This window comes from Stegostoma tigrinum, chromosome 13, assembly GCF_030684315.1.
Source record: "Stegostoma tigrinum isolate sSteTig4 chromosome 13, sSteTig4.hap1, whole genome shotgun sequence".
Taxonomy (NCBI): domain Eukaryota; kingdom Metazoa; phylum Chordata; class Chondrichthyes; order Orectolobiformes; family Stegostomatidae; genus Stegostoma; species Stegostoma tigrinum.
Window position 1 is genome coordinate 17,051,622 of NC_081366.1, and position 22,114 is coordinate 17,073,735.

General features: G+C 38.4%; 1 protein-coding gene across 2 annotated transcripts in view; it reads right to left on the reverse strand.

The window, feature by feature from the left end:
• The window catches only part of glra1 (glycine receptor, alpha 1), a 132,020-nt gene that overhangs the window by 68,012 nt on the left and 41,894 nt on the right, over nucleotides 1–22,114 (reverse strand). For both annotated transcript variants that reach the window (XM_048542972.2, XM_048542973.2), the window contains exon 3: nucleotides 1,887–1,954. In XM_048542972.2, the coding sequence (XP_048398929.1) occupies nucleotides 1,887–1,954 (68 nt within the window). The remainder of the gene's footprint in view (nucleotides 1–1,886; nucleotides 1,955–22,114) is intronic.

Here is a 22,114-nt window from a genome sequence, read left to right on the forward strand (position 1 = left end):
AGTGTCAACTAAATTTCACAGACTAAAAAAGGTAATTATGTGAACACTGGATAGAAAGTGATATGAAAAATTAAGTAAAATTCCATTGTAATGAAATGAAAGGTACTGTAAACAGCATAGTTTTTTTGAAAAAAGTTGTTTCTTTGGAAAACTGGATTCCAAGACAAGGAACAATTCATAAAGCCAAAATTCTTATGGTAATAGCAAAGGAATACATTACTCTGAAGGAAATATACTCATTAGGTTATCACTAACCATTTGGTGTTTAAAATCACTATAAAATGGACAAGATCAGAATATCAATTTCCTCCAACAGCTGGAAAGCTTAAAAATCATTTATGCTAGTTTCACCCATATGCAGGGCTTTGATTTTAAGGTAATAAAACCTTGAACATTTCAGGATCAGTCACACAATCTGATGTTAAGTCTTAATAAAATCTGCAGAGTGCTTTCCTTCGAATCCAAAATATGTTAGATAGATGCCATCTTCCAAATGATACAAAAACAGCATGACTAATGAGACAGGAAACCTTGGAGATTGTTCTCTGCTTGTGATTCCCTAGGAAAACAGCAAGAAATCTTAGAAAATTCATCACACACTCTGATGCTACATTCTGCTTTTGGCATGTCCTGGAACAACAGCATTATGCTCATCAGCTGCTAGATTTACTCTCACATTGCAATTTCCTTTTACATGTAGAGATCAAAAGCTATGCATGTTAATCAATTTAAGTGACTAACTGGGTGAAAAAAAGAAACATTCAGTGGAACTGGCCAACTTAGAAACTTGCTGATACACATTCAAAGGCACAGTAACCATTTCTTTTCTCCACAGAAGACTCATATTCCACTTGAATTAAGTGCAGGTTTTCTACATTGACAGTTCTTAAGTCTGCAGGCCCTCTGGACAGCCAAGATTGGGCTTCTCGATGATTGCGGGAGTGTAGTGGTGTAGTTGCAATGAAATATTCTTGTCAGACTTTTTCCCCCCTCAAAATATTAGTTTCCTGTGCAACTTTTAACCTAATCAATACCTGCAGTGTGAGATGAGTACTTGTAATTACAACCTTCTGAAACTTTTCCACTGTGGGTTAGGGTTAGGAGAGCAAGCTGAGCGACTGGCAAAACAGCCAGGGTGATGAAAACACTTTTCTGTGTTTTGTTGCTGTGACAACCATAAGCTTACTCTACTACAGACACAGACCTGCACTAAAGACTGGACAGATATTTGGAGCTCCCTTGGCAGCACAGTGGGGACAGAGACCTGCTGAGATGAGAATGTGATTAACAGATCAATTAAATTCTCAGAAGGTTCATTCTGCAAAGCTGCGAATTTTCACAATTTAGCTAGTGGTACTCATGCATAAAAATGTACTGCACCGAATGTGTCACTTTGCCAGATCCAATGTTGAAAATATCTCAAGTATACGTAATGTCTCATCCTTTCTTGTAGGAGGTATTTGCTTAAAGGTTGATCTGGTGTTTCTCTCCACAGATGCTGCTTGACCTGCTGGGTGTTTCCAGCATTTTCCGTTTATGTTTGAGATATTTCAAATCTGCAGTACTTTTAATTTGAACTTAATTCCTTGCAATTCTCAGTAGTTTCTTTTAACAGAAACTGTGCAAATCACTCTTAAATTTATTGACATCCTGTCTCCATTAGATATTTAAACAGCCTTTTCAACATGTGGTCCACTTTGTATTGGTAACTAAATTTAAATCACCAGCATTCCCTCATCCTTTGATCTTATCTCAAGTATCTACAAACCCTGTGCTACAGGTTTACTGTGCAGTGAAAGAATATCCCTTAAATCTGAGTTTATCAAATTATATCACTACTTAGAGACTCAGATCATTGTTAATGTAAATCATTCAGAAGCACTTACCATGGTGGTTTCTGCTATTGAGCCAAAACTGTTGATAAATATGTTGCATGTGACATTAACTGGAGGACCTGAAAACAAACATAGATAAAATGTATTAATACTGAATTTTCCTCAACTCTCGATCTGTAGCTCAAATCAAACTCAAGGACATTGGACACATATCTAAAATTAAATACATGGAGAAAGTGTGCAGGTTAATTGATTTCCAACTTTACATTCTCGATGGGCCTGAAGTCATTAAAAGGGGAAATGGATAGTTGCCAAACAGATTAGGCTTCAACTAATTGCCACATGGCAATGGGAAGACCCTCAACAATATACAGAATTCAATGGGCCTATGTGGTGCAGTGGGAAGGTTCCCTCTCAATGAGCTACGAATTCTGGGTTCAAATTCTACCTGCTCCAGAAGTGGGTGATAACAGCTCTAAACAGGTTGCTTAGGAAATTATCTCTAAAAAGCATCAACTAAAATAACCCATGCAATCACCAGGAAGTGAAGATTCATTTAAAAAGAGGTAAAGTATAAAAAGGCATCAAGGAAAATTCTAAATAAAAGCCAAAAGAACTGCAGATGCTGGAAAATCTCAGTAGGTCTGGTAATATCTGCAGAGGAAAAATCAGAATTAAATTTTCAGGCCCAGTGACCCTTCTTCAGAACTACATCTGAAAGTTTCTATTCAAACAGAAACTCACTTTCAGTCAAAAACCTAGAAAGGTGACATCTAGCAATTATTTGAATCCACATTTTCCAAGGTATACATTGGAAAGAAAAAATTCCAAATTCCAAAGTGGCCTTTCAGTCACCCTTTTAAGGGCAGTAATCCAAATATCGACTGATCTTAAGATAATTCCATTCGCAACCCTTCAAATCTCAAGTCCTCTAAAAAGGATTATGAAAAGTTTAATTACACCTCCAACCTTGGAGAAAATGAAACAACATCTTCAAATATCATTCATGACAGAAGTGATGAAGACAAGGAAAAACAATATACATTCAAAAAAAAAGAAATGGGTCTACTCATTCCTTACACATAACCTATAGTGTTATCTTTGATAAGTTGTTTGCATCTGGACAATTTAAATAAAGTTACATTTTATGACAAAGTATTGGCAGTTACATTATTTTTCCCATAATGCAAGCAATTTTTAAGTAATAAAAATTTTTCCAGAAAGGCAACATATTTATGATCAGTATAGAGAAACATGGCAAATAGAAGCGAGCGTAGATCATATAGCTGTTTAAGCCTATTCCACTAATCAATATGATCATGGCTGATCATTTAACTCAGTATCCTGTTCCCACTTTCTCCCCATATCCTTTGATCCCTTTATCCCTAATAACGATATCTAACTATGACCAGTGTTTTGTTGAAACAGTCATGGACATCAAAATTTGTAAAAGCTAGAATAAATCCCAGGTTTTTCTTTTTCACTATCCAGTTCATCATTTAGACTTGATTTAGCTTTTCAGAACAGTATTTCATTGGCTTCTCAATGCCCAACTCAACTTCCTTTACAGAACTGCACCTATATTTTACTCCATCTGTCATGACTTCGCTCACTCTTTTAGCCTGGCCAAGTCATTTTGCAGCTCCCTGTTTCCTCAACACTACCTGTCCTTCTAGCCATCTTTGTGTCACCCACAAACTTAGCAAAAATGACCTCATTTCGACATCCAGATTATTAATGTATAACGTGAATAGTTGTCGTCCCAACACTGACCCTGAGGACCTCCACTACTCATCGGCTGTCATCCTGAAAAAGATCCCTTTATCCCCGCTCTCTGTCTTCTGCCAGTCAGCCAATTCTCTATACATGTCAGTACCTTGCCCCTAACAGGTACTTATCTTATTTCATAGCCTCCTGTGTGGCAACTTGATAAAGGCATCCTGGAAATCCAAATAGATAATGTCCACTGCCTCTCCTTTGTTTAACTTGTTCATTACATCCTCAAAGAATTCTGATAGATTTGTTAGGCATGATGCCTCCTTGATGAAGCTGTGCTGATTCAGCCCTATTTTGCCATGCACTTCCAAGCATTCAGCAATCTCACCCTTAAGAATGGACTTTAAAATCTAACCAATGACTGATATCAGCAACAAAAACAGCAAATTCTGGAAAAAAGTCTGCAACATCTGTGGAGAGAAATCAGAAGTAATATTTCAGGTTCAGTGACCCTTCTTCAGGAGGTCAAGCTTATCCTATAGTTTTCTGTCTTTTGATTCCATTCCTTTGGTTTAGCTTTCATTAAATTTTGTAAATTCCTCAAGAATAAATCTTCCCTTTTCTGAAAAGTCTCAACAACTGATTGAGCTGTTTTGGTTTTATAAGCTTTAGAATTAGAATTAGAATTAGCTGTATTGTCTCAAATGAATACAGTGAAACATTTGCAAGTTGCCATTTATGGTGCCATCTTGGGTACAGATCCTTAAGTAAAAATTTTTAGTGAAATGAAACAGAAAAATAAAAAAAAGTCCAACATTACAGATCATAGGAATAAATCAGAACACTAAAGAATTAAGCTCTAATTTTTCTAATTTAGTGAAAATAAAGAAATAAACGCTATTTCACTCTAATACATAAGAAATTTGTTGTCTTTCCTTTTATCCATTTCAATAATTTGTTCTCCACTCCCAGTAAAATGTTTCTAGCTATGGATTAATGTAAGAGACCCCCACCTTTTGTGATAACTGAGATTGGAGGAGTGCACTGCCTTCCATTAGTGTCACTATTCCACTGGTCACAGACTGAATTTAAGCATTTTACTATTTTACCAATATGAGCAATCATATACTTTATTAGGTTTAGAATAAAATCAGCCACGCAATAGGTTTCATTAATAAAAGCAAAATGATTAATTTGTTGTGAAAACCAGGCTCCTTCAACTGGCACTTATTAAGTTAACACACGATGTGAAATAAGAAGGTATAAATATACATTTTCCTAAGTATCCCAATATATGCAAACACATTTTGGGAACATGAGCAAACAGGATTCTCTGCGGAGTTACACTTTCAGAAAAGAAGCCCCTTTATACAAATATTGTCAGTTCTTGAAGACAAAAAAGGTCAAGGTGAGGACTGTCTGCTATCCTGGTATATGTGGAAAGGTCACTAGACATATGCTGGGATCATTGCAGACACGTTTGATGAAGAAATATTGAGACAAACCTCTTCAAAGTCTTCTCACAAGAGAAGCTCAATCAATGCTAATAGATTCACAACAACTTTCTTTTTCAGAAACAAGGGAACTAAGCTAAGGAGCTTCTTTCCTTTAGCAGGTTGAATGCCAATTCCCACTGCATACAAAATCCTATTCAAACAGAAGCTGGTTCTCTGTCAGTTATAAAATCCAAACAGGCAACCTCAGCAAACAAGTCCAGCAATTAGCAGGAAGCATATAATTGCCAAGAAATACCTTGTTAAAAATGTTCCAAAATCCAAAATTATATTTTCAGTGCCCCTTTTAAGAAACCAACCCAGGTATTCAAAGAACTTGAAATAATGTCATTTGAAAATCCTTCAAAAATCATGGCCTTTGAAAATTCTTGAATTCTTGATGATATAATACAAAATGCAAATTTTTTTTTATTTTCCATTTATTATTATGAAGTTGGTTTCTGTACAGTTCTTTTTATATATGATCATTTCAGATCCAGTCATTCTAGGTGACATTGTGACATTAATGCCTTTAAGCTCAATGCTTTCTAAACCTCAGAATGGGTAAACTGATTCTGTTGTTCTATTTCTAAAACAATAGCACACATGAGAAGAGACAGAAAAGGATACCAAGCGAAGCTTTTTGAAAGCTTACTTGAGTTGAGAAATACAGATCAAAAGGAGTTCCAAATGAGTTCAACAGGCCTGTAGGTTAATAGCTTAGTAGAAAGAAAGAACTCAAACAGGTTAGATGTTACTACTGCCAATACATCTGTCTTTTAAGAGTATTGGTTTACAGTATAAGCTAAAATTAGGAGTTATAGGTTAACCTTTGTTTTTGCAATTGCCGTTATTATGGCTTGATCTCCAATCCATGTAACTTTTGCAAATTGGCTCTGAACCACAGAAATCTCAATGGAATAGAAAGGAAGCTGCAAAGTCTGAAGTATCTGATTTGGATTAGGTCTTGAATGTTTAATAATATAGATTAAAATGGTATATTCAACATACGGATATGAAAGTATGATAAATTAAGCTGGAGTGAGCAAATGAGTGTTTGTAAAGATAAACTAAGTGAATGCAAACTGTATAATGGAATATCATTCAGGGTTAGTAGCGTAATTACTAATGGTATAAAGATAATGAAGAGGCTTATACTCAAACATGTTGATAGGGTATTAAAAGATTTCAATTTAGTCTAATCTGCCTCAGGTTAAAGTGGTTGGCTAGTTTTGAAATTATCTAAGACGTGCACAAAATATGGAACTGTTTCCAGGCTAAAGGAACATTTTCCAATAAATAACAAGTTTAATGATGCAATTACTCTTGCAAAGCCTAATTAGCAAACAACATAAAAACACTGTACTCTTGTTTGTGTAATATAGTTATGGGACTATAAATGGGTATTTTGTAAATGTTCACTTCATTCAATTTTGAATTTAATCCCAGGATGAAATCATAGATTTCACTGACTCACATTTTCTTCCTCCATTCCTGTAATGTGTACAAATAGGAATCTAATTGTAACATATTAAGACAATAATGCTGCAGGCAGATACATGTTATTACTGTAAATGTATCAGAAAGAGTCAACACTAAACAAACGAGGCAAATGCAAATTTATGAACTGCATTCTGTGAGCAGATGAAATTATTCTGATTTAATGTCTATGTCACAAGCATTGAAGTGAGAGGTTATTCCTCTCCTAATTCACCGAGTCCAGAGAAATGTTAAGAAATAATGAAGTTCAATTCTACAACCCTGACTAACATATTATACTTAAAGATAATATTCGTACTCAGAAAATTGATGTAATGGGTATACTACATTAAAACACATCTAACAAGTGGGTCCTGATGAAGAAGGCCTAATAGAACTAACGTTTTCCACAACAAGTTGAAATTCATAGTTTGCAGGAAAACATGCTGTATAGACTATAAATTGTGTGAAAATTCATGCACACTTTTGTTTCAGTAAACTGCTTTTGTTAACACTACAAATTATTTTTGGCACTACCTCTGAGTAAGAAAGTTTGTAATGGTGAATTGTGCTGGCGAGACTGAGTGGGGATGGAAAATAACAAAGAGTATAGCGAGCATGACTGAAAAGTATCAGAACATGTTGTCGGGAAACTTATGTCCAAAGATGAGCAGGTTAGGGGAAATACAGGTTTGCAGGGATGGTGTGAGCCTCGGTGGGATGATCTTTCGAGAGTCAGTATGTATTTGTTGGGGCAGATGGCCTGTGTCCACACTGTAGGAATTCTAAATAAAATTACTTTTAGTTATAATCAAATTATCAAAGTGTATGTGGCAGTTAGCCTGATGTTACATCATTGGGTTTAATTATAGTCAATGCAGCATACCTAAGCACCATTTGACTGAATAAGCTTGTAACCCACTGTTATTTGAAAGAGAGGCATTTTCGTAGTAGAGGTTAAGAATTTGTAGTCTTTCAAGGCTGAATGAGCAAGCTGACATCATCAATTATTATCAAGTATCTGGTACTGTCATTGTCAGAGGAAAGATTAAAAAAAGGCTTATTGTCTGGAAAGCAAGACAACAGCTGTGTTCTACGGATTAATGCTAATTTGTAATGTGAGGTTGTTGATTTCTCTTGTCGAGCAGACTAGTTATAGTTCAGATGTTTAGTCACCATGCTAGGTAACTTCATTAGTGCAGCCTCCCATGAAGCAATGTTGTTTTATCCCACTTAGCATTTATATGATCCGGTCTGTTGAGGTGTTTCGTGTCATTTCTGGTTCTTTTTTGCAATGTATACGGGGTCTATTTGCACATGTTTGTTGATTGCATTATGGGTGGAGAACCAGGCCTTTAGGAGTTCTTGTGCGAGTCTATGGTTGGCTTGCGCTAGATTGGTCATGTCATCCCAGTTAAATTGATGGCCTTCTTTGTCCAAATGTATTGAAAAGAGGTAAAGTTCATCGTGTCGTTTTGCTTTTAGCTGGTGTTTGTGTATCCTGATGGCTAGTTTCCTTCCCTAGCCTGGCTGATGTAATATTTCTGGAAGTCCTTGCACCCTATTTCGTACAGTACGTTGGTCCTGCATGTTGTGGGTATGGGGTCTTTGGCCCTTGTAAGTGTTTGTAAAGTGTGGTTGTGAGTTTGTGTGCTATGCTGATTCCCAGTCTTCATAGGACTCTCGTTGTCAGTTCCAATATGTCCTTGACATACAGTACTGTGGTCAGTGTATTAGGTTGCATTGTGTTCTCTTGATGTTGTCTGTCTAGTAGGCATCTGTGGATGAAGGTGGTGGGGTATTTATTGAAAGTGAAGACCTTGTATAGTTGCTCTTCCTCCTTGTAGTGAAGTTCAGGTGTGTTGCAGTGAGCTGTGACTCGTTTCAACAGCATCCTTACACAGCTTGTCTGTGGACGTTGGGGTGATTGCTGTGGAAATTGTGGATTTGGTCAGTGTGGGTTATATCATGTATACTGTGATTTGGAATTTTCCATTTGTCATTGTTCTACTCTAATGCCTAGGAGCGGAAATTGATTGTTGTTTTCCTCTTGTGAATTTGATCCTTATGAACCATAACCAGATAGCACAGCGAGCAAATCAACAACTCACCCACATCCCTAGCTGCAAATCTTTGCAAGAATGCTAATTTGTAATCTTTTAGAAAGAGAGAAGAAATCACATTTTTATAGATGCTTTATTTGAATTAGAGCCCATCACCATCATTATAATCTAAAGATTTCTTGCGATCGTTTTCAGGATAAGCGAATATATTCTACCATGTCCTCATGCCCTTTGGTTTCATTGGTGAGAAATCCTCCTGGAATCAGACAATTTATTGGAGACCATCTGCTAAAGAATATGTTTTTACTAGTGGCTGCTTTAAAGTCAAACAAAGTTTAATTGATAAAGTTATGTCAGTACTTGAAACTATTCAAAGTAAAGCTAATACAGAAAAGCTAAAACCATACAGACTGTGTATAAAATAATACGTAAAAGACAAGATTGTGAAGTATAATTTTATATTCAATTAAAAGTTAAGATACAGCCACCTATGAAACTAAATGGCATGAGGACATGGCAGGGTATATTCTCTTATCCTGAAAATGATAGCAAGAAATCATAAATAGGTTACAGATTATAACGATGGTGATGGGCTCATGAGTAATTAGTATCAAAGAGACCTATCAGGAAATAGTAGGAAGTAACATCCGTCAAAAGGCCAATTACAGTTTGCTCACACGTCCCTTAAACCATTACAAATTATCCTCACTCAGATTACTTAGAGCATAACAAAATTATTAATCGTCCTGTGGATTCTGGCTTGGAAGTTGTTATTAGCACCATCTATCAGTAACAAAATTGTACATTAACTTCCCACCTGGAAGCAGAAGGCCACTGAACAACAAACAAGGATATGGCTAATACAGTTAAGGGTAGGACCTTGAGTACTGTGTAGAACAGAGGGACCTCAGCGTGCAGGTACAGAATGCTTTGAAGTTGGTGCCACATACAGGCAGTGTAGTTAAAAAGGCATTTGGCTCACTTGCCTTCATTGTTCAGTCCTTTGAGTATAGAAGTTGGAACGTTATGTTGATGTTGTACAGGACATTGAAGAGGTCTCTTCTGAAATGCTGTGTCCAATTCTGATTGCCCAGTTACAGAAAGTGTGTTATCAAGCTGGAGAGCGTTCAGAATAGATTTACCAGGATGTTGCTGGTTTTGGAAGGTTTGAGTTAGAAAGAAAGGCTGCATAGGCTGGCACTTTTGTCACTGGAGTGTGGGAGGTTGAGAGGCGACTGATAGAAGTTTATAAAATAATGAGATGCATAGATAGAGTTAATGGTAGTTAGCTTTTCCCAAGGATGGGGTATTTCAAGCCTGGGGGCACATATTTAAGGTGAGAGGAGAGAGATTTATAAAAGACATGAGGCAATGTTTTTTTATACAGAGGGTGATTCACGTATGGAATGATTTTCCTGATGAAGTGGTGGATGTGAGTAAAAATTACAACATTTAAAAGGTGTTTAGATAAGTACATGAATAAGGCAGGTGGTACTTGTGTTGAACATCAAGAAATGGGAGAGGTACTAAGTGAATATTTCACATCAGATTTTACTGTGGAGAAAAAAATTGAGTCTAGAGAATGCAGAGAAATAAACTGTTGTTTTAAAATCAGCTCACACACTGAATTGGAAGTTCAGGAGGTCTTAGAGAATATGAAGGTGGATAAAATTGATCAATATCCCTTTGTAATCTTGGATAACCTCCTTCACTATTGTCTTAAACACTAATTTTAGTGTCATCCGCAAACTTACTAACGATGTATGTTTACATAAATATCAAACAAAAGTGGATCCAGCACCAAACCCTGCAGAACGCCACCAGTCACAGGCTTCCAGTGCGAAAACCATGCCTCCATCGCCACTCTGTATCCTATTGTTGAGCCAATTTTGTACCCAATTGTCAAGTTGTCCCTGAATCCCACGTGAACTAACGTTACTAATTCATCTACCACGTGGAACCTTGTCAAAGGCTTTACTAAAGTCCATGTAGACCACATTGACCGCTGTGCTCTCATCAATCTTTTTGGTTACATCCTCAAAAAACTCAGTAAAGTTTGTGAGACATGATTTCCTGAGCACAAAGGCATGTTGACTATCTCTCAACAGACCTTGCCTCTCCAAATGCATGAAAATCCTTTCTCTCGCAATTCCCTCCAAAAACTTATCTACTACTGATGCCAGGTTCCCAAGTCTATAATTCTCCGTCTTCTCCTTACAGCATTTCTTAAACAGAGGTACAACATTAGCCACCTTCCAGTCTTCGGGCACATTTCCCATGGCTGTAGACAGTACAAATACTTCTGCTAGGGGCCCGGCAATTTCTTCCCTAACTTACCACAAAGTCCTTGTCAGTTGAGTATGAAATTTTGAAGTGAAGATAGGAATGATATTTCACTGAGGTTGAGTACCTGTAAAGGATACTGCTGTGAAAAAGGATTGAATCTTTCTTTTTGTAGTAATGGTATTTCAGAATTGTCTAATATATGCATGGGGCTTTTTTTAGTTTGTGTAATATACATATGTTATATTGTGAAAACTAGATTGGCAGCTTCAGATGAATGTGTTCATTCACTGACTACCAATATAACCAAATGGCAAAAATAAAACTCAGGTCTATCAAGTCCCAGTTTTCACTCTGGAATCTGAATTGTCCTCCATATCTTTAGATGGAATTAGAATGATGTTTGCTCTCGGAATGCCCCTAATGTCTCCAGAGGATTCAGTCCTTTTGAACTGAACACAAGGTGAGATAACCCCTTAAACTACGTTAAGAAAGCAAAAACAAAGCACTGAGAGAACACATTTAACATACGTGTCACACTTCAGAAAAAAACTAAACAAAGCATGAAATTCAGCCACAAGCATTTGAAAAATTCTCGACAAACAATGAAAACTGGAGCATACAAAAAGGCCAAAGCTAGAAATTCTGGTGCTGAAGGCAAGCTATTTGTATTGTTACCTGTGTCTGGTGAACCATTAATAGCGAGGCACTTCAGATTTCATCAAATCAAGAAGGGACTCAATGATGTGAATTATACAGTAAATACATCAAACAGGAGCGAAAATTAAGTGTGATGTGTTAACATGTTGAAGCAATATTTGGGCAGGCAGAATAGTCAGAACAGACGTGTATTTACAGCATTAAAAGAAACAGGAAGTGAAATTAAAATATCATATTGATTTTGGAATTAATCAGAAATCAAAAATTCAAGAGTTGCCCCCTCAGGAATCAGGTTGAATAATGGCTGCATTTAAATGTTCAATGAAATATTATGCTACCTTCCAGGAACTGATTAAGGTGACTTATACAAAAGCTTTTAAAGACTCATACATTAACTTATGTAATTAATCATAGAAATACTTCTTTGGCTATACATGATGTTAACATAGAGGATATGTTACCCATCAAACAACATCCTTGTAGACTCAACACAGAGAGTTTTGCTCAAGTGTGAGAAGAAATCAAGTTTATGATAGACAATTACATTACTGAACTAAGTTATAGTAGCTGGTACAAAAACAGATTTGCTGGAAAAGCTCAGCAGGTCTGGCAGCATCTGTGAAGGCAAAATTAGAGTTCACATTTTTGTCCCGGTGGGCTTCCTCAGAACTGTTCTGAGGAAGGGTCACCGGACCCGAAACCTTAACTCTGTTTTTTTCCTTCACAGATGCTGCCAGATCCGCTGAGCTTTTCCAGCAAATCCGCTTTTGTTCCTGATGTGCAGTATCTGCCGCTCTTTTGGTTTTACTTCATAGTAGCTGGTGCTCACCTACTGTGATGGTGCAAAAGCCTGATGAATGACAACAGTTGATTACGGATTATCACAAAATGAATTTGGAGCGATGATGGCTCAGATACAATTATGTGATTGGAGAATTATATTGAGAGGATTGGACAAACATGGTTTATTACAAAAATTGATGGCCTAAATGATATTGGCAAGACCCATCATCTGAAACACTCAAAGAAATATCAGCTTTTAATCACTTGTAAGTTTTGAACAATTAACTATTGAGGTAGGTGAAAGTTTATGCCATTATGGTGGATACGTAAGTGACTTGATTGTCTTCAACTAAACATGGGAAGAACATTTACAACATTTCAGCGAATCATTACAAAGAGTTAATCCAGTCATAAATCTAGACAAAAGTAAATTTTTCAATGCGCAAATGACTTATTTGGGCTACACTGTGGGACAAAGTCAAGCGGCACCTACGGAAGGAAAAATAAGGATTATTTTGGAATTTCCCAAGTTTAAACCAAAACATAAACATTTGCAATACATCAATATGAATGGATTTTATCAGCTCATTCTGAATTTCAGCACGACAGTATCTCCTAGTGACAATTTTGTTAATGTAAGGCAAGAATCCTGAATTGTGAGGAGTGTCAAAATGCCTTTGACAGCTTGAAACCTCAGCCTACTGTACCAGCTTTAACAGCATCAAATTATGACAACAATCTAAAATGGCCATTGATGCCAATGGCTTTAGTCTGGGTACCATTTTATTGCAGGAGGTTGAGATAGAGATCAAATGATTTAGTTCTAGAAGATGGTGAAGATGATGAAGATTTGTTATATATTTTTATAAATTTGAAAACATGAGTTACAAATCAGTTATAAATGAGTTAATAGGATTTTGGATTTAGTTTTCAGGAGGTGATCTGTAATTTTCAAGGACCATTTTTTTAGTATAGATCTAAAATAGCGTTTCCAAAAAATTGTGTGGTTTAAGCTAAATGACTAGAAAAGTTACTTGTTGAGATGATTCCTGTGTTTATTTATTTAATATTTATGATTTGGAAACACAGATGCAGAGGGATCCAGTTCAGAGGAAAAAGTTCCATTGTAGCAAACGGCATTTTAGTTTTGGCTGTCTCCACACTATCAGAGCTGGAAAGATGTCTTGGGTTTTTTATCCTTTTAATTGGGTTGCAAAAGCCCCAAGATTTTCTTAAGAAGGCCATAGGACATAGAAGCTGACAAAGACCATTCAGTCCAACAAATTTGCTCTGCCATTCAAAGAGACCATGGCTGATGAATAAGTTTATGCAATAAAGCCGATGTTAAGCCCCCACTGATAACAAAATCCTAAACACCCAGAAAGGAGCCCATCACCCTTTAATCTGTTAGAGAGAGTGCAAAAAATGATGTAACCTGCTTTTCTGGAATTTCTATTCATTACCTAAAGTAAACCCCAACACTTATTTCACAATCAACAGGCAACAATTTATTTATCTAACTCTAATAGTGAAAAATCTAACTAAATTACTAACAAACCGAATACACTCCCTCTAAATACTAAATATTCCTGAATAAAACAAGATTATAATGGCATGAGATAGCAAGGTGTAGAGCCGGATGAGCGCAGGAGGCCAAGCAGCATCAGAGGAGCAGGAAAGCTGATGTTTCGGGCCTAGACCCTTCTTCAGAAGTGTATGCTCTTCCAAACAAATTCAAGTCCCACTTTACATAAAATAAATAAGAAAATATTAGTCTCTCAAAATTACAGCCAGTTTATGTGTCTACTGGAATGTTCTGTGTCTTCTCCATCAAATATGCTGTCAGGAACTGCTGGTCCATCAAATGTTCTGCCAGGAATACTTTCTCTGTAAATGCTTCTGTCAGGAATCTTAGTTAGGAGTGCTGTGGTACCATTTTAAATAGATGGTGCTTTCTGTAAGAGCTGAGAGCTGTTATCTCTAGCAGATGGCAGTTCACTCTCCTGATTTTCTTTTTCAACTACCTTCTCCTTTATAAACACAAAATTCTATCTTCCTGCCTTCCAATTCACAGGTGCTCTGCTCAACTTTGCAATACCTCTCCAATTAAGAAAAAAGCCATCATTATGAAAAAATGGCTTTTTTCCCCTAAACCTTAATGCCATTATTACTAGATCCATATCTCTTTACTCTAGAGTTACACATCTCATACAAATTCTACATATATACAACGCTGAACGCTACCATTTCTACTTATATAAACATTTTCCCCTTAGACTCCTATAAAGCATCCACAACAGCATTTTCACAACCCGTGATATGTACAGTCTGTAAATTAAATGCTTGTAACAACAGGCTCCAATGAAATAATCTGTTGTTCTATCATTATATCCTTCCAGAAACGTCAACGGACCATGATCCGTATACACAGCTATCTCTGATACATTTTTTACAAAGTCAATATCGAAATGTTGTAGAGCCGGTACCAAACTCAATAACTCCTTTTTAATGGTTGAATTTTTTTTCTGGTGCATATTGAGTTTTGTTTTGAAAAATAACCAATTGGCCTTTCAATTCCACAATCATCCTCCTGTAACAACACAGCTCCAATACCTACCTCACTTGAATGTATGGTGGTTTCAAAGGGTTTGAAGAAATTTTCTGCGGCTAAAATTTGTGCAGTGGTTAACACTGCTTTAAAATTCTCAAATGCCTCCTGGAATTTTTCTTTCCACCAAAACTTTGTGATTTTTTTTAACTAATCTGTCATCGATGCCACCATGCTGCTAAAGTTTGGTGCAAATTTCCTGTAGAATTCACTCAACCCTAAAAATCATAGCACTTTCTTCTTTGAGAAGCGTCTTGGAAATTCCTGGATCGCTTTCATCTTCAAGTCCCACATGTCATCTGTCTGTGTTCAATGCTGTGCCCTAAGAATGTCACTTCTGCCTTCATGAGTTCTGTCTATGCCACATTTATGATCAACTTTGCCATCTGTAGTCTCTCAAACAGTTCTGCAAATGCTCCATGTGGTCTTTCCATGAATGGCTAAAGTTCACTAAGTCATCTATGTAGATGGCACTATTAGTCAATCCTGCCACAACTCCGTTCATAAGTCTTTGAAAAGTGCCTGGTGCATTTTTCATTCCAAAGGGCATTAGTTTAAATTGATACAACCCCTTTGGTGTTACAAATGCAGAAACTCCTTTTACTCTCTTCAACAAAAGAACTTGTCAGTAACCACTAACTAAATCCAACTTTGCGATGTAAGTGGCTTGACTTAGTTTTTCCACACAGTAGTCCAGCCTTGAGATTGGGTGTGAGTCAGATTTGTTCATGATGTTGACCTTCCGATAATCTACACAGAATTGTTGAGCACCATCAGGTTTGGGAACCAACACGATTGGTGAATTTCACTCACTTTGACTTGGCTCTAGGATGTCTTCTTTGAGCATCTCTTCCACTTGCTTCTAAATCTGTGTTGCTTTGAGAGAATTAAGCCTTTAGGGATGTTGTTTTGTTGGAACAGCTTTCCCTATGTCAAAATCATGCGCTGGGGTATTAGCCCTCCCCATTCTGATAAGTCTTTCAACTCAGTTCTCTGTTCCTGGCACAGATAGCTCATTGCCCTGTCTTACCTTTTAAGGACTTCCTCATTATTCACTTTAGATTTCTTATCTGCTTCTTCCTTCATTCTGTACTGTGTCACCTTTAATTTTTGTCTAGCTAATTCACCTACTCTATTTAATCCTTCTCTCACCTCAGATACATAATCCAACTGTGAGATCTTTGGCTAAATTCAAAACTTGTCTTGATAACAAAACAAAGCTGCTGCTTGGCCTGCTACCCGTATGACTTTTTGATACAAATATTTCAACTTGAATGCTTAATGTACATTTTCAAACCCACAATTGGCTGCCTAAAGACATTTTGTTTAAATCTCTGAGCATAGAAAAAGCACATCATCTTTTAAAGGGACCATGTACTGCCTCTCCTCTACCACCCCTGGCATTTTATAACTACCAGATGCTAACTTCCTCTCTTCCAATCCACAAGTGCTCTACCCAGCTTTGTAACACTTGTTTCTGTGTATCTCAGGGGGAGATGGTAAAACACCTGTATGTGTGCAAAAAGACAATGAAAGCAAATGCTCGTGACCACATCATTTGAATAAGAAATTTTGAAGTGAAGAAAAAAGCAATAATTCAATGGAGTTGGGTATATGTAAGGGATATTGCTGGGAAAAATGGTTGAGTCATTCTTTTTGCTGGTTATAATATGACCTTTCAAATTTGTCAAGCTTTTTTTTTGCTTTTGTGTAATAAGTGTGTATTCTTTTGCTAAGGGTATCTTAGTGGCCTCTTGTTCAGTAACCTACAATTATGGTAACTGAATTTCAAAACTTAATTTTATGGTCAACCAAGCTAGTTTTCATTCTGGAATCTGATGTGTTCAGTACTACTATGGATTGTGATCAACAAGTAGTACTTGAATTGCCCTCAATGTCATGAGGAAGAGAAGGTAATTAACCAGGAATTTTAACCTTTGTCTTTAACTATCATTTTGTCCTTTCACAGATGTAGGTTGAATGTTCCCAACATTTTCCCTGTTTATGACTGAAGCATACATAGGGTGGAAGGTTGGCATGGTAGCTCAGTGGTCAGCACTGCTGACTCACAGCACCAGAGACACAGGTTTGATTCCACCCTCTGGTGACTGTCTGTGTGGAGTTTGCACATTCTCCCCATGCCTGGGTGTCTGGTTACCTCACACGGTCCAAAGATGTGCAAGTTAGGTGGATTGACCATATTAAAATTACTCATAGTTTCAAAGGATGTGCAGGCCAGGTGAGTTAGCCATGGGAAATCCAGGGTTATGGGGGTAGGGTAGAGGGATGGATCTGGGTGGGATGCTCTTTGGAGACATGCTCAAATGGTTGAATGGCCTGTTGCTACACTGTGGAGATGCTATGATCTCCACATCCTGAATTATGGATTGATAATGGGCCACAGACCCCTGTTGAGTCAAACTCTATTTCGACATTACATTGTTTTTGTGTGTCATTGAAGTATATGATCACTGAATTAAAGACTGATCATTTTTGTTGAAGTGACTAATTTTGTTCAATATGCCTGAAATGTCCTATGAGATTGATTTATGCCTAAATCAGTCATAAAGATCTAACAGTAACTGTTCATTTCTAAATGAGAACCAATTCACTTACTTTAAATGTAACAATTGTAAGATGAGCAAATGTCTTCGTCTGATCAGGACAGTCTGAAATTTGACATGAAACAATATTTTTGGACTATGCATTAGTGGCAAAAGAAAATTAATTTATGCACAAGTATGAAGGAAGTATTTTGAAGTAATAAATGTTAAAAAGGGTCAACCTAGTGAAGCAATTATAGAAGGAGAGAGGTTGAGAACATTAGAATTAAAGAGTTTAGCTCTGGTATATAGTTTGTGAGAAATGCTTTTGAATGACAAACAGTTGCCTTTTGAGCAAAAGTTGCAGGAAATAGTGATAACTTTAGAAAGGAAAGTAGAAGGACATAGAAGAAAGATAAAGTTGGGTATTACCGAGTAGAGCTCTAGACACTGCAATTGAGTCGTCTCAAGTCTTGGAAATAACCAGCTATCATTAGATTTTGACAAATCAATACTGTCCAAGATCTGATTTCCATCAAGCAGTGTTTCAGCAAATGAAGGAAATAGGAAGGCTGGATTAAGTTGATGCATTTCACAAACAGGTAAAGTAGTCTATGAAGTTTCTCAATGTTAATATGACTAGTTTGGCCATTTGGAAGTCCATGCTAATTCTTGGGGATATGGGTATTGTTAAGACTCAGTGAGAAACCTAAAAGTGTGAGGTACTTCTGCTTGTGGGTGATGAATTTTGCTCATGCAATTACAATCCTTTCAAGTCATCATATATAAGGCCATAAGGTGTGAGGGCAGAAGTTGAGTCTACTCTGCCATTCAGTGAAATCAAAGAACCCTTACAGTATGGAAACAGACCCTTCAGCCCAACATGTCCACACTGACTCGACACATCTCTGAACACTATGGACATCTTAGCATGGCCAATCCACCTAGCCTGCACATCTTTGGACAACGGAAGAAAACCGAAGTATTCGGAGGAAACCCACGCAGACGTGGGGAGAATGTGCAAACTCCACACATACCCTCACCTAAGGTGGAATAGAACACGGGCCCCTGGCACTGTGACGCAGCAGTGTCAATCACTGAATCGCCACGCTGCCAAATCGTGGTTGATCTGATAATCCTTAACTCCACTTCCCTGTCTTTTCCTACTACCCCTTGACTCTTTTACTGATTAAAAGTATCTGTCTACCACTGCCTGGAGCTTTTTAAAATACTCTTTGGTGCAAAAAATTCAATAGATTCACTACCTGCTGAGAGAAGAAATTCCTCCTCATCTCCGTATGTATGGAGGGGCAGGCTGGAGATTCTGCCCCTGTTGAGCCTCTATGCTCCAGCTTCCAGGTGCCATGTTACAAAGGCAGGTGGATAGTGCTTCACAATTTGCAATTCAGCAACACCACTCAAACTCTATTAGTCAACACTACACATCTGCAGAGATTTAAGATACCAGGCAAAGGTTGACATTAAGCTTTAGGGATGCCTTCATAAAGGCCTTCCTGAAGGATGGCTGGAAGAGATGGGGAGTTAATTTATTAGGAACAAGAGACCATTTGGATTGATGAAGGAAGCCTCAGTTGAGGGGGTTAGCATCATGGGACACTCAAGGCAACTTGACTCCAGTGCCACAAGAAAATGAATGATCTGTTACATACCACTATCTCTTCAATACTTCATGCCCCTATGAGTTTGAGTTAGCATTGTAATGTTGCCAAGGCAAGGACTATCATACACAAGATTGGATGCCAGGCATATCCATCAGATGCTTCATATGCATTAATTTCTGTCATTTCATTGCAGTTATCAATGTAAAACTACTTGCTACTGCCTCTTACACATTGCCAATTATCAGACTTAAAACATCAAAAAAACTAACGCACTCACCATCTCATGCAACATCAGCACATTGGCCTTCCAGCACAACTAGTAGAGCTTATGCATCAGACGGCTTTTCACTAAAGGCTTGCTAGGCACAAGGTCACATTCAAAAATGTAGCTTAGGAGGGACACCTCATAAGCATCTCAGGAATAAATACTGTATAAAATTTTATATATTTTCACCTTTGAATACACTGGATTATGTTTAATTTGGAAATTTTTCAGAACTAATCTCCTCCAAGCAACATTCTTCTTACTAATAAAACACAGAGACATTCACAGGTCTGGAAATTTACATCATTATACATCTATAAGTGCAAGCCTTGATTCCGCTGATATTAGAAATGTGTCTGGTTTATGGTCTTTTCTTTCTCCTTGTTCTTATTTGGGAGTGAGATTCAGAGATTGCATTGAACAAGATAAAAGTTTGTTAGTGTCAGGGGCCGCTTGTAAATATATCATTTCATTGCAGATATTTCAGAAAATATTCATGAGGATGATCCTTGGTATGGAGGGATTGTCTTATGAGAAAGGCTAAACAGTTTGGGACTCTACTCACTGGTGATCTCATTGAAATATACTGAATTCCTAAGGGGCTTGACAGGGTAAATGCTGAGAGAATGTTTCTCCTCATGGGGCAATCTGGGACTAGAGGCTTTTGTCTCAGAATAAAGGGATACTAATTTGTGATTGAGATGAGGAAGAATTTTGTGAATCATTTTGTGAATCTTTGGAACTCCTTCACAGAGTTGTGGGGGAACAGTCCTTCGTGTACATTCTCTCAGCATTTACCCTGTCAAGCCCCTTAGGAATTCAGTATATTTCAATGAGATCACCAGTGAGTAGAGTCCCAAACTGTTTAGCCTTTCTCATAAGACAATCCCTCCATACCAAGGATCATCCTCATGAATCTTTTCTGAAATATCTGCAATGAAATGATATATTTACAAGCGGCTGCTGACACTAACAAACTTTTATCTTGTTCAATGCAATCTCTGAATCTCACTCCCAAATAAGAACAAGGAGAAAGAAAAGACCATAAACCAGACACATTTCTAATATCAGGGCTATTTGGATAACATTTTGGATGATGCTTGGGGAACAGAAAGTATACCATGTGACATTTTGGATATCAAAAGTCAAAAGTAGAGATGTGACATGTTTCATTTATTGCTCAAACAACATCAAGTGACCTTTAGAAAGGCAGAGCTGTTTAGCAAGAGATAAAATGGATTTGTTACTTTTGATTGACAAGCCATTGGAAAGGCATTGTGCTGGCGTTTGCCTTATAAAAGATTGAAGAATTTGGGACTATTCTCCTTGGCGAGAAGCAAGTTCAGAGGAAATTTGATAAAGGTTTTCAAACTTGACCAGGCTAGATAGGGAGAAATTGAAAGATAATAAAATGTGAGGCTGGATGAACACAGCAGGCCAAGCAGCATCTCAGGAGCACAAAAGCTGACGTTTCGGGCCTAGACCCTTCATCAGACAGGGGGATGGGGAGAGGGAACTGGAATAAATAGGGAGAGAGGGGGAGGCGGACCGAAGATGGAGAGTAAAGAAGATAGGTGGAGAGAGTACAGGTGGGGAGGTAGGGAGGGGATAGGTCAGTCCAGGGAAGATGGACAGGTCAAGGAGGTGGGATGAGGTTAGTAGGTAGATGGGGGTGCGACTTGGGGTGGGAGGAAGGGATGGGTGAGAGGAAGAACCGGTTAGGGCGGCAGAGACAGGTTGAACTGTTTTTGGGATGCAGTGGGTGGGGGGGAAGAGCTGGGCTGGTTGTGTGGTGCAGTGGGGGGAGCGGACGAACTGGGCTGGTTTAGGGATGCAGTAGGGGAAGGGGAGATTTTGAAACTGGTGAAGTCCACATTGATACCATTAGGCTGCAGGGTTCCCAGGCGGAATATGAGTTGCTGTTCCTGCAACCTTTGGGTGGCATCATTGTGGCACTGCAGGAGGCCCATGATGGACATGTCATCTAGAGAATGGGAGGGGGAGTGGAAATGGTTTGCGACTGGGAGGTGCAGTTGTTTGTTGCGAACTGAGCGGAGGTGTTCTGCAAAGCGGTCTCCAAGCCTCCGCTTGGTTTCACCAATGTAGAGGAAGCCGCACCGGGTCCAATGGATGCAGTATACCACATTGGCAGATGTGCAGGTGAACCTCTGCTTAATGTGGAATGTCGTCTTGGGGCCTGGGATAGGGTTGAGGGAGGAGGTGTGGGGGCAAGTGTAGCATTTCCTGCGGTTGCAGGGGAAGGTGCCGGGTGTGGTGGGGTTGAAGGTCAGTGTGGAGCGAACAAGGGAGTCACGGAGACAGTGGTCTCTCCGGAAAGCAGACAGGGGTGGGGATGGAAAAATGTCTTGGGTGGTGGGGTCGGATTGTAAATGGCGAAAGTGTCGGAGGATGATGCGTTGTATCCGGAGGTTGGTAGGGTGGTGTGTGAGAACGAGGGGGATCCTCTTAGGGCGGTTGTGGCGGGGGCGGGGTGTGAGGGATGTGTTGCAGGAAATACGAGAGACACGGTCAAGGGCGTTCTCAATCACTGTGGGGGGAAAGTTGCGGTCCTTGAATAACTTGGACATCGGGGATGTGCGGGAGTGGAATGTCTTATCGTGGGAGCAGATGCGGCGGAGGCGGAGGAATTGGGAATAGGGGATGGAATTTTTGCAGGAGGGTGGGAGGGAGGAGGTGTATTCTAGGTAGCTGTGGGAGTCGGTGGGCTTGAAATGGACATCAGTTACAAGCTGGTTGACTGAGA